This window comes from Macrobrachium nipponense, chromosome 31 (genome assembly GCF_015104395.2).
Source record: "Macrobrachium nipponense isolate FS-2020 chromosome 31, ASM1510439v2, whole genome shotgun sequence".
Classification (NCBI taxonomy): domain Eukaryota; kingdom Metazoa; phylum Arthropoda; class Malacostraca; order Decapoda; family Palaemonidae; genus Macrobrachium; species Macrobrachium nipponense.
Window position 1 is genome coordinate 62,099,797 of NC_061093.1, and position 12,336 is coordinate 62,112,132.

At 37.4% G+C, this 12,336-nt stretch overlaps 3 protein-coding genes and 1 long non-coding RNA gene across 5 annotated transcripts in view; 1 reads left to right on the forward strand and 3 right to left on the reverse strand.

Annotated features, from left to right (window-relative positions):
• Positions 1-3,082, reverse strand: part of LOC135206574 (calsequestrin-2-like) — a 4,974-nt gene extending 1,892 nt beyond the window's left edge. The window contains exons 1-2 of the mRNA XM_064237917.1: positions 2,986-3,082; positions 277-423 (exon numbers count right to left, since the gene is read on the reverse strand). Of these exons, the coding sequence (XP_064093987.1) occupies positions 277-423; positions 2,986-2,996 (158 nt within the window). The 5' untranslated portion in view covers positions 2,997-3,082. The remainder of the gene's footprint in view (positions 1-276; positions 424-2,985) is intronic.
• The window catches only part of LOC135207044 (uncharacterized), a 25,208-nt gene extending 14,613 nt beyond the window's left edge, over positions 1-10,595 (reverse strand). Inside the window, exons 1-3 of one of the 2 annotated variants that reach the window (XR_010312868.1) lie at positions 10,444-10,595; positions 8,250-8,363; positions 7,198-7,333 (exon numbers count right to left, since the gene is read on the reverse strand). Coding sequence is in view for 1 of the 2 variants with exons in the window: in XM_064238674.1 (XP_064094744.1) it covers positions 10,444-10,448 (5 nt within the window). In the remaining variant the exon portion in view is untranslated. Of the gene's footprint in view, positions 1-7,197; positions 7,334-8,249; positions 8,364-10,443 lie in introns of those variants that run through there. The other variant, XM_064238674.1, reaches the window with a different exon arrangement.
• Positions 1-12,336, forward strand: part of LOC135207051 (cubilin-like) — a 252,388-nt gene that overhangs the window by 35,761 nt on the left and 204,291 nt on the right. The window lies entirely within an intron of this gene.
• On the reverse strand, positions 6,610-7,166 carry LOC135207045 (uncharacterized). The gene is made up of 2 exons (XR_010312869.1): positions 6,958-7,166; positions 6,610-6,882 (listed from the first exon to the last, which is right to left on the reverse strand). It is a non-coding gene; the product is annotated as an uncharacterized LOC135207045 (long non-coding RNA).

A 12,336-nucleotide genomic window follows, 5' to 3' on the forward strand; every position in this document is an offset into this window, starting at 1 on the left:
TATTAATTGTATATGAAAGGACATTTGTAGCTTAATGCATGTATGTATATATGAATCACGGTGATGTTATAAACATTCATATATATGTACTTACACACACACATACACACATATATGATGCTAAAGTTGAATAGAAAAAAAATGTTCTCCACATTCTTCGATAAATTACCGAGAAAAAGAAAAGGGGAGACGAGAGATTCCTTCGCGGTATCGTGAGCCCAGGATGAGTCAAGGACCTTTGAAAACGTCCCAACCCAATAAATATCGGTGTCTTACCTTTTCATCCTGCTGACGTAGTTGGTAACTCCGTATGTTTCCTCTTCGTCTTGGTTAACCAGCTCGTAGTAGTTGTCCCTGTCAGCTGGCGGCGTTGCTGACGAGATACCAATCACGGCGAGAAAGCCCAACAACACAAAGGCGAACCTGATAGGTGGCAATATTTTTTTTTATCTTTAAGTCTCACAAACTGTTTTGTTTTAACTAATATATAAGTATAAATGGAAGATTGCATTTGTTTCCGGGAAATCTTTAAAAAAGACGAGGATGATCGTGAAGATGGGGAATTATAGTACTACATTCGCCGCCCACCTTGGCAAAAGAAGTTTTGTGATGTTATGTGGATGTGTTGTGTGTTTTGAGGAGAGAAGAGAGAGAGGAGAAGAGAGAAGAGAGAGAGAGAGAGTGAGAGAGAGAGAGAGAGAGGAGTGCTTTAGTATACAATGAAAATAATGCACTGTACATATCTCTTCCTTTTTATTTATATTTTGTAAATTAGAAAATAGTTGCAGTCCGTTTAAAATCTTTTTCCGGACGAGGTACAAATTTCAAAGGCTGACTCATGTATATGGAAAAAGTGGGGTATGTTCAGAGTTCAACATATATAAAAGAAAAATAGCAAGGGTATATATATATATATATATATATATATATATACATATATATATATATATATATATATATATATATACATACATATATATATATATATATATATATATATATATATATACATATATATATATATATATATATATATACTATATATATATATATCATATATATATATATATATATATATATATATATAGATATATATATATATATATATATATATATATATATATATATATATATATATATATATATATATATATATATATATATATATAGGACTTAGGTAAAAGAAAATTGAGAATAAAGACGGAAATTTTAAATCTCTGAGTTTACTTTTGGAGTGGAAAAAATATGCACGTTATTTCTCCAAATCACGAAGACAACTATTATGATTTTTTTAACGAGAACATTGAAGAACTGTTCAACTTTTCAAATAATGACTTTGTATTTGGTTTGCGCAACTTAGACATATACTACTATAGGTGACATTTGCTTTTAGCTAAATCGATGTGGCTATTCTTCTAGACCCAGGTATAGTCAGAGAAAGAGAGAGAGAGAGAGAGAGAGAGAGAGAGAGGGTGGGGGATGGGTAGCTGGGTTTTCGATTTTGAAGGCTGCTACTACAATCAAGGTCTAAATCAATTGAAGATGGCGATGCCTATACTCTCTAGACCTTAAATACAAAGGGATGAGGCTGGTCTTTGGTACAAGCACAGGTCACCATCAGCTTAATTATGCTTTCTTATTCATCCACTCATCCGTTTTCACGTTCATCCTTTTATTCAGCTCAAGAACCGGCGATTAGGGATCCAGCGAATTCGACCTATCCATGCGTGACATGACCCATCCTTGGGGGGGAAGGGGGGGGGGGCGCCTCCCTACCCAACTACTCCTCCCACGCTGCTGCTTCTTTGTGGCTTTTTATGACCAGAAACTGGATGTTTGAAAGGTCGTTAAAGGGACTTCATGGATCCGAAAAGACTTTACAATGAGTGGGATGTCATTTGCAATGGCTTGTTGATCCATTATCTCTCCTCCATTTCATGACGGAATTTGTTACCACAAGGAAATATCAGTTACCTGATATTTTGTCTAATTCCGGATGCCTTTCTCTCCGGGTTTTGGAAAGGATTTTTCTCTCCAACGCATTTGCTTTTTTTTAACCACCTCACGACGTCTGTGAAGATGGTTCGTTTAAATAATACGAAAAATAAGTACATTGAGCGTCCGTCAAAGAAATCAATTGATTGATTGATGTGAAACTACCATGGCGTCACAACAACTTAGGTCATCGACGCCGTAGAAGAAATTAGGTATACCAAATGAATTTGAGAAGAAGCAGTTGTCATGAAATGAAAAGAATCTCTCTCTCTCTCTCTCTCTCTCTCTCTCTCTCTCTCTCTCTCTCTCTCTCTCTCTCCTAGGATGTAACTCTTATTTTTTACGGAATAATGCGCCCGCACATTGAAAGTATTTCTTAACTGTAGAAATAAAATCCACAAGTTTGAAAAGAAGCTGAAATGCCTTCTCTCTCTCTCTCTCTCTCTCTCTCTCTCTCTCTCTCTCTCTCTCTCTCTCTCTCTCTCAGGAAGTAGTTCTAATTTCTTTATTGCATGGAATTATGGGCATGTGTATACGATATGCAATTGTCCATTGTATTTTTGTTCTGAATTATGAGGCGTTTGTCTAGTTCAGATACCTCCGTTTGTGAAGGGTAACGTTCCTATTATTATCTTTGTCCAAATCTCGGTTCACGATTCTTCTAAGAAATAGTAACTATAGCGAAATCAATACTGAAAGGGTTTTGACTTGATTAATTGAAAGCTAATAATACATGAGCCTAATTAAAGTTACTAGCGAAAGAGGGATGATAAGTACTCTTACATTTAGTGAAGTACCAACAGGTTACTTGTAGAAAGATATACATCACACTTTAGGTATCCTTAGGACTCGGTACTTTAAGTTTAAAGATGAAAGCTGTTGGTTATATATTGTGTAGTATACTCTATTTCTCAAGCAGTCGAATATATAGCACAGTTTATACCAAAGGAAATTAGACTGAATTTTTAAAAGTAAGTTTCTGGTTCTCACCTGATCTTCATGTTCGTAGCTGCTTCCTTGCTTAGCGGAGACCAGAAGGGCACAAGGCTGTATCCTAAGGGCACGAGGCAGAGAATGAGGGAGTGTTCTGAAGGGGGTGGGTATATATATACCCATTATCCAACAGGGCATCCGCTTCGCTGGGAGGATGGTTTCACCAAGGAATCTATAAATGCCAAACGTTGCCATCTGACACCCGTCTGGGATGATGACCGCCATGCAAGCATTATTATCATGATCATCGATATCATCATCATAAAGAGATATTTTATTTATTTTGCAGGTGATGAATCTTACGGTCAAGTCCTATGCCACGCCTGTTGGTCAGTCTGTCTACCTTCTGGTTTATAATCACCCTTGGTTAAGATTCTCTCTCTCTCTCTCTCTCTCTCTCTCTCTCTTCTCTCTCTCTCTCTCTCTGTTCAGCATAACATTAACTGGCTGGAAATCTTCCTTGACCTTCCAGTCTTCTTCAGGATCCACCCTTCAGCTGAGCAAGCTCATCACGGAAATTACTGCGTTATTCTTTTTTTCTCTTGGGTCATCTCTATCTTCTGTCTTGAGCCGTCCTTTCCTGAATGTTCAGTGCGTGACTCTGGTGTAGTACGATGCCTATGGTACTGTTTCAGTTTCACTGCAGTATTTTGGAATGACAATGCTTAACAAAGTTTTTTTATTTCGGTGCAGTTGATGGACATGCAGTTCTTTCTTGTACTGGATTTTGAGATCTTTTTGGTTTTTGTGAAACAAATGCGTTAGTGGTGAATGTACGTAAATACACGTATTATACGCACTAAGAATATATAGCACTTCTTTCTTGTACTGGATGTTGAGATCTTTCGGTTTTTCTGTAAGAAATGAGTAGTGTTGAACGTACGTAGATACACGTGTTATAGTTTATACACACGTACCAAGATATATATATATATATTATATATATATATATATATATATATATATATATATATGTGTGTATATATATATATATATATATATATATATATATATATATATATATATATATATATACATATATATATATATATATATATATATATATATATATATGCGTATATATATATATATATATATATATATATATGCGTATATATATATATATATATATATATATATATATATATATATATATATATATATATATATATATATATATATATATATATATATATATATATTTAATGTATGTGTGTGTTTGTGTTTGGTGTGTGTGTATGTATGTATGTATGTATGTATCACATCACCGTGAGTCATAAATACGCCTGAAGCTACAAATTTCCCTTTAATATCTAATTCGCTCTATCTCGGAATTTCAATATAATTTTATATATGTTAACCGGAAGGGAATTTTTAGGTGATAAGAAATTCGTCGGTTCATGGGCAAGCGAACCACAGAACAAGAATTTAGGACGTACAGTGAAGCGCTTTAACCTTGGCATTTCACTATAAAACCTTTTCGAGAGTGTTTCGAATAGTAACGCAGGCAAAGGAAAACTCGCTTTTCATCATTTCAAAGAGGGAGTCGCTTTTCATTTCCCATTTCAAATTTTGTAGCACTTACGGATTGCTCCGGAACGTTTCACATGGATTCACTACGAATCCACTCCTTTTCTAGGAATCCTCCCCAATAGGAGCCAGAGTACTTACAGCAGGGATGCCCCCCTCCCCATATTGCTGCCTTCCTAGGAGCGAGGCAGTTCTTCTATATTGTTCATAATACCCTAGGATATACCCCTGGCGGAGGTATATCTTTCTCTCTTGGGGAAAAACTTACTCAAGTAGGATCTCCAGTTCAACCCTCTTCGATACCTTCCTAGAGAAAGACAGGACACCTTGGGCAAGGGAGCTCTCTTCTAGGTCTGCGTCTTCAGGAATGAGAGAGGGCTCCTTCCATGGCCAGGAAACATCCCCAGAGAAGGAGTGCCCCACAGGGGTGGAGACCAAATCTCCTTAGGGAAGAAATCTCTTAAGGTTTGCCTTCCCAAAGGGAGCAAGCGCAGCTCCCCAAGGTGGCTCCACCTCAGGGGCTGCCTTCCCAGAAGGAGTACAGGCTACTGGCAGGCTAGCAAGCATCCTAGAAGAGGACTTTACCACAAGCGTGGGGGCCATAAGGTTCCTAGGGAAGGGATCCCGTGAGAAGTTTCAAGACCCTTTGTTAGTGATATCTTCCCAGAGAGCTTCAGGACACCCACAGGTAAAGGTAAGACAAGGAGTGCTGCAGTGAAAGGAGGATTAAATAAAAAAGTAGGTTGCAGGATATTGGAAAATGAGTTTAGTGGAGGGAAAACGTATGGTATTTGAGATATATTTTAAGGATGGGAGAGGAAGCCTGTATTAGAAGAAGAAGGAAGAGAATACTTAGAAATTGCTAGATAGATGTAGTGAAAGAAGTATTGGGGAAGAAAGAGCCTATATGTCCAGGATGCATTAGGGTTAAAACAGTATGCAGGTGAATGGCACAATGTGTGTAGGGAGCTCAACACTAGTGGAGTAAAAGATGTAAAGCTAGGATGTGGATCTCAGAGTAAAAGATGTAAAGCGAGGATGGTGGTCTGAAGTGAGTGCAGTCCCATTTGTTGGGGTGGATGTTTGCCGGGAGTTTTAGAATATGGTATTATAGAGAAGACTCAAAGCTGACTTTCAAAGGGGTTGAAAGAGTTAATATAAAGTTGAGTATACGGGATTGAAAACAGAATGTTTCTGTACAGTGGCGAGTGTGATTGAATGGCTGAAAGATTATATACTGTATGTCTAGATAAGAGAAAAGTTCTGCAGGAATGGATGGAATGAATAACTGTCCCACTATATAAAGTTGAAGGTGGTGGAGAAACTATATGAAATACAGGGGGACTGTGTCCCTTTGTATATCAAGGAAAGTATATGGAAAGATTTTGATAGAGCAAACAAAGTAGTTGACAAAATGATCGATATGCAAAGAATTGTGTGGGTTTAGGTAAGGAAGAGAGTGTGTGGAACAGATGTTTGTCATGAAACAGTTATGTGAGAGGCTTGAAATTAAAATGAAGAAGCTTTGGACATAGAAAAATCTTATGAGCATTATGAGAGGTTGTTGAGAAAGTATGGCATCGAAGATAACTTGCTGAGAGGGATAAACAGTTTTTAAGATGGGAGGGAAGCCTGTATTAGAAGAAGGAGGAAGAGAATACTTAGAACTGCTAGATAGATGTAGTGAAAAAGAAAAAGTATTGGGAAGAAAGAGCCTTTTATGGCTTAGGATGCATTAGGGTGAAAACAGTATGGAGGTGAGTGACTCAGTGTAAGTGGGGAGCTCAGCACATTGCTAATGAACCTTCTGTGTTGATGATTAATATGGCTAAATCTCTGGAAAAAGTCTTCACAGAGAGTTAATCCATAAATAAACAATTGGAGTGTGAGTGAAGCCCTTACTATACTTTTTCTTTCTTTGCGACCACAAACATTGATTATATATGTATTACACACACATATATATATACATAATCATATTTAGTATATATTTAACAATATATAGATAGATATACATGTATGTATATTTGCATGTTGGTATGTTTACATATGTATACATCGTTATCAGATAATGATGAGAAAGAAACATAATTAATATTTAAATGGTTTATTAATCAAAAGAATTGAACAGGGGTATTTCCATTGGTTGAATTTACTAGAACTTAATACTTTTTTGTAAATGCCAAAAGCAAAGAAGCCTTTTTTTCAAAAAGTTGAAAGGTTATTACAGTTACTAATTATGACTTGTTTTATTTTTCTGTCATCATCCTCATCATAATCGTCCTTGCTGGAATAGTCGTTTTGGCCATTTTCCAGTTGCTTCCCTGTTATGTATGACTCCTCATAATCTCTAAACTAAATCACCTAGCCTGTCTTCGCGGACTCAACACTGTCTTCGGTGGTCTCTTCACTGCTGCTCCCGCCAGAATCTGTTTTCACCTATCCTGTCTTCGGCGGACTCAACGCTGTCTTCGTGGTCTCTTCACTGCTGCTCCCGCCAGATCTGTTTTTCACCCATCCTGTCTTCGGCGGACTCTACGCTGTCTTCAGTGGTTCTTCACTGCTGCTCCCTCCAGATCTGTTTTCACCCATCCTGTCTTCGGCGGACTCAATCACTGTCTTCGGTGTCTCTTCACTGCTGCTCCCTCCAGATCTGTTTTTCACCCATCCTGTCTTCGGCGGGACTCAACACTGTCCTTCGGTGGTTTCTTCACTGCTGCTCCCGCCAGATCTGTTGTCGCCCATTCTGTCTTCGGCAGACTCAGTGCTGTCTTCGGTAGTTTCTTCAGTGCTTTCATCCGAGCTTTCACCGGAACTATGAGTGAAACAGAAATCAAGATAAATAATTCATTCATGAGATTTTTTTTTTTGTTTTGTTAGTGTTATCAACAATAATATCTGACTGAATAACTGTCACTTCGTTATTCCCATTTTTTTCTCCTGGAACCTAAAAGCAGTAGATATAATATGTGCTTGTGCTCATGGCTATAGGCTATCTTTTAGGAAGACATTTTTTTTTTCAGTGTGGAGTGTAGAACTGTGGATGGTGGATTGAAGCAAAGCTTGGGTATTCTTTATGACAGTAAAGGTACCTAGGAAAGGTGACCTAACTGGATATGGTAACTATAGAAGCATGTTTACTCTATTTGTGAGGAATATATTCAGAATGCTTATTCTCAGGAGGTTGGAGAAATAAATTGATAAAAAGCACCGGGATGGACAAGCTGGTTTTAGAAAAGGCAGCAATTGTACAAGTCAAATCTTTGTTTTAAGGCACACTGGACATTGTTATATGGAGTTGCAAAATCCCCTTTTGATGTCTTTTGTCAGTTACGCGAAGGAATCGACAACGTTCATAGGACAACATTTTGCGGGTTTTGCGCACTAGACACACTGCTGTTTTAGATTAAGCTGACCTTTTGCCAGCACGGGCTCTTGCTCATAGAGCAGCCCTTAATGCTAGACATTCCTGTCAATACAAAGCCAATTGAAATTATACATGGAAGAAGTAGTTATGAAGCTGATACAGACAGGATCTTGCTAAGAGATTTTGCATTTTTTTTTCACTCTCTTCGCCCTGTTTATAGGTTTTATGATGAAGAAAGCGATCGGATATGGAAATAGGTGGTTTAGGTTGTTTTAAAGATTTCAAGTTGAAGGTCAGAATATGCAGATAATGCTGTTTCAGAAAGCAGAATAAATATTGTGACGTAATCAGCAAGGTAACTTACCGGACTAGAGGAAATTCCATTACATGGTTGAGTTTCTGGAAAATGTCCATGGCTGCCGGCAGGGCGGAAGTACCGGCAATAACCGCCAGGAGGCCCAGTAACACGAAAGTGACTCTGAAATGAAATTGGTTTCTTCAGTGATGTTGTATTTTTTTCCCCTAACTCTGAGACATTAGGAACTTGATGTTCGTGAAAAAAATATAGTTTTTGAATGTTATATTCTGATGTTTATGGACGGTCAGGACGTTGAAATCTTCTTATGGGAAAGGAAGTATGAGCCTACATGAAGTTAAGGAAATTATATTTTAAGAATTATGAGTGTCAGAAAGACACCACGGGAGGTCATTTTTTTTGTCATTGATGAAACAATTTAGAAAAAAATATGAAAGTAAGCGAATAAAGGAATATGAAGAACTTAGTCGATTAAATCAGGAAACAAATCGTTTATACTACCTTTTACTGTCTTCACATCTGGCAAGTTAATGTTATCAACGAAAAAAACATTATAGCATAAATTTTGTGACCAGTTCTCTCTTTCTGGAATTTAAACAGTGCTGATAAACTGGCATTTTAAGTCAGTGATCATGCGATGTTTTATAAAGGAGCCTACGGGATAAATATTCACTATTCAATGAATATTTTTTTGTGTGTGCGACTATGAGATATCACGCTCAGTATCGGACACACTATTGGTATTTCAATAACATTTTTAAGGACCAACATCTCTTCAAAAAGCGACAGACATCAGGAGGAACAGGGAAAAGAAAAATGAAGAAACAGCTGAATGGAAGTTCAATTTGCGATGGGCAGAAGCCTCTGTGGAATGGCCGACCTCTTAATTTTTATTGAAGAAGAAGGAAAGATGACATACGAGGAAGAGAGTGAAGGAGTATTCTGTGAAGAGAAAGAACGTAATTTATTTTTTTTCTCTTTTATGGACAATGTTTTCATTTGCAATTTAAAGATTTTTTGTCTTGTTTTGATAATAATAATAATAATAATAATAATAATAATAATAATAATAATAATAATAATAATAATAATAATAATAATAATCTAGAAAAACTAGAGGCTGAAGTAGCTCCAGGACTCATGCAGAAGAGTGTGATCCTAGAAACGGCGCAAATATTAAGGAAAGTGATGGACTCCTAAGGAGGCAGGAGGCAACCCGGAACCCTACACTGTAAATACCACCCAGTCAAATTGGAGGACTATGATAGAGCAAAAAAGAAAAAAAAGAAATAATAATTGGAAATAACATCACACCAATATTCAGGAAGTGCAATATGAAAGACGAGACCATAAACCACATAGCAAGCGAATGTCAAACACTTGCACAGAAGTAGTACAAAAAAAGGCATGTTTCAGGAGCAAAAGCTCTACACTGGAGCCTCTTCAAGATACACCAGCTAGCTTGCAGTAATAACCTGAGGAAGTGATAGAAAGCGATCAGGCAAAGATTCTCTGGTGACTATATGGTATCAGAACAGATAGGGTGATACATGCCAATAGACCAGACATGACGCTGATGGACAAAATCAGGAAGAAAGTATCGTTCATTGATGTTGCTATATCATGGCGCACGAGAGTAGATGCGAAAGAAAAAGAAAGAATGAGAGGTATTTAGACCAGAGAATAGAAATAAGTGGGATGTGGTGCATAGCCAGTTGAAACTGGTAGTAGCCCATAATCACAGGAACACTAGGAGGCACGATCCCAAGATCCCTGAAAAGGAGGCGAGAAGCACTAGATGCCAAAGTAGCTCCAGGACCCATGCAGAAGAGTGTGCTATTAGAAACAGCGCGCATAGTGAGAAAAGTGATGGATTCCTAAGGAGGCAGGATGCAACCCGGTACTCCACACTATAAATACCACCCAAGTCGAATAGGGTGACTGAGATAGAAGAAGAAAATGATAAAAGTGCGGAAAGTAAAGTATTTAATTGTTTAGAACGAAAGCAGATGAAAGAATGAAAGTGTTAAAACTTATTCTACCGTTTAAAATGTCGGCACAGGGAATGAAATGAAGAACTGGTAGGAAAGTCTACCGCTAAGATTTCACTATATTAAGTTAGCGAAGTGCACCAACTTTTCTCGTAGGAAAGAGAGCAAATGTATTTTCATTCCTGAATTTGCACACATGCACACTTACACACACAAAGAGAGAGAGAGAGAGAGAGAGGACTGGATCCTACCTCATTTCTGCGGCTAATAGACAGCGGAGCTTTCGGAACTTGACTAGTTGGAAAAGCAGACGTTCCCTTGATCGACTTGATCGAATGCTGTGAAGGCGCACTTTGTGATGGTCCTATTTGTACACTCATATATATACATACACCACAGGTGCAACAACATGCCAGCTATTTCGAGTGTCGAATGCTATCTAAGTTGCAAACGATGCCTTGAAAGTAATGAGTGAATTTATTCACTTCTTTGGGACTGGAAGCAGTATCTTGTAAAACTAATTTTACATGGGGATGAAATGTGTATCACTGCGAATTAATATCGTTAGGAAACTCTGTACTTTGTACTTGACAACTTAGTTAAATGTGACGTGTGATTATTCAAAACACTTGTGGAAGCTCGTGAAACTGAATTGAAAATTTTCAGTAAAAAAAAAAGCAATGTATTGATAAAGAGATCAACAACATCGTTAATGATTATGATAATATTTATTGGAAAGACCACTTTGTGGTATCTTTTGTTCATTAGCAATTGTTATTATCACTTTTAATGACGCTGGCATTTGTATCCGGTTCCTCAATGAATCTGACTAGTTCTTCGTTGCCTAGGTCAGTTATGTGGTCAATTTACTTAGGAAACGAGAGAAAGAGGGCAGGTGGTTACCAATCAAGAGTTTATAGCCAAAATTTATTTTTTTCAACCTCTTTTACAGCGAATGATATTTTAAGCATAATTAATGGAAAGTGATGCTGTGGGAATTAAGATAATTTCAAAGGTGAACTATCGAATGCGGTGTCGTCTCGTCTACCGTATACTTGATCCCAACATTGTCAACCGATTTCGAATTTGGGTTATTTGTCTTATATTTGGGAATTTCGAATGGAACTGTTAACGAGGGCAATTTATGAAATGGCATTGGTCAAACCGGGAAGGAATTTAATGACTTGCAGGATTCGTGGATGGTGCCTGTCTTAGACCTGAACTATGACACTGTTGCATCATTTTCTTATTAGGCCTCGATTATTATTGGTGGTGGTGTGTGATGTACTGATGAATGGCCAACCAACAGGTATCATTATAAATGGACGCAGAATTGTTATTCCTACTTAAAAAAAAAAAAACAAACATCTGTCAACGACGAGCTTGAAGTAAAAGAGGATTTTGGGGTCCTGCAAGGGATCCTACTTTGGGTTCTTGGGATCCCAAGAAAATTTTTTTCCCTAAAGTTCTTGTTTATATTTTCCCCAAATTTTTCTTATTTTTTTTTTTTTTGCCCGGCACATTCTCATTAACTTCTTAATTCTTTCATTCCCACAATTTTCCACCAGTTTCTCTCAACCGTATTAAGGCATCGGGAACCAGCCTCTTTTCCCTTCATTGACCACTTTAATTGCCTCATCTTGCCATCGGCAACTTGCAGGTTCAAAGTTCCCCAAGGAAAGACTACCCGTGTTTCAGTTCACTCTACCATCCGAATTTTCAAAGCTGTCATATAAAGATTGGCTTCTTCCTCTCAATTATTAATAACTTCAGATCTGTCTTGGAAGGATCAGAGGCTGCAGTGAGATTTTCTTTAAAGTCTCCATCTTGTTTATGATTGTGAGCAGTATTTCTGTGTCTTTGGAATCATCCTCTCAATTCTAGAATCAATTTTGATTTTTGTAAATAACTTCAGACTTGTCTTGGAAGGATCAGAGGGTTTAAAGAGATATTCTTCAGTCTCCATCTTGTTTATGACTGTTAGTGTATTTTAGTGTCGTTAATGAAATTCCATACTTTATATCCCTCCTTATTGGAATATGACTTCCACAGTTATGTGACTCCTCCTGTGTTTCCTTCTTCCAAGGATGAAACTATTCAATCTTGACTTCACCTATAAACTGCTTCTCTCGAGGTCCGACAGT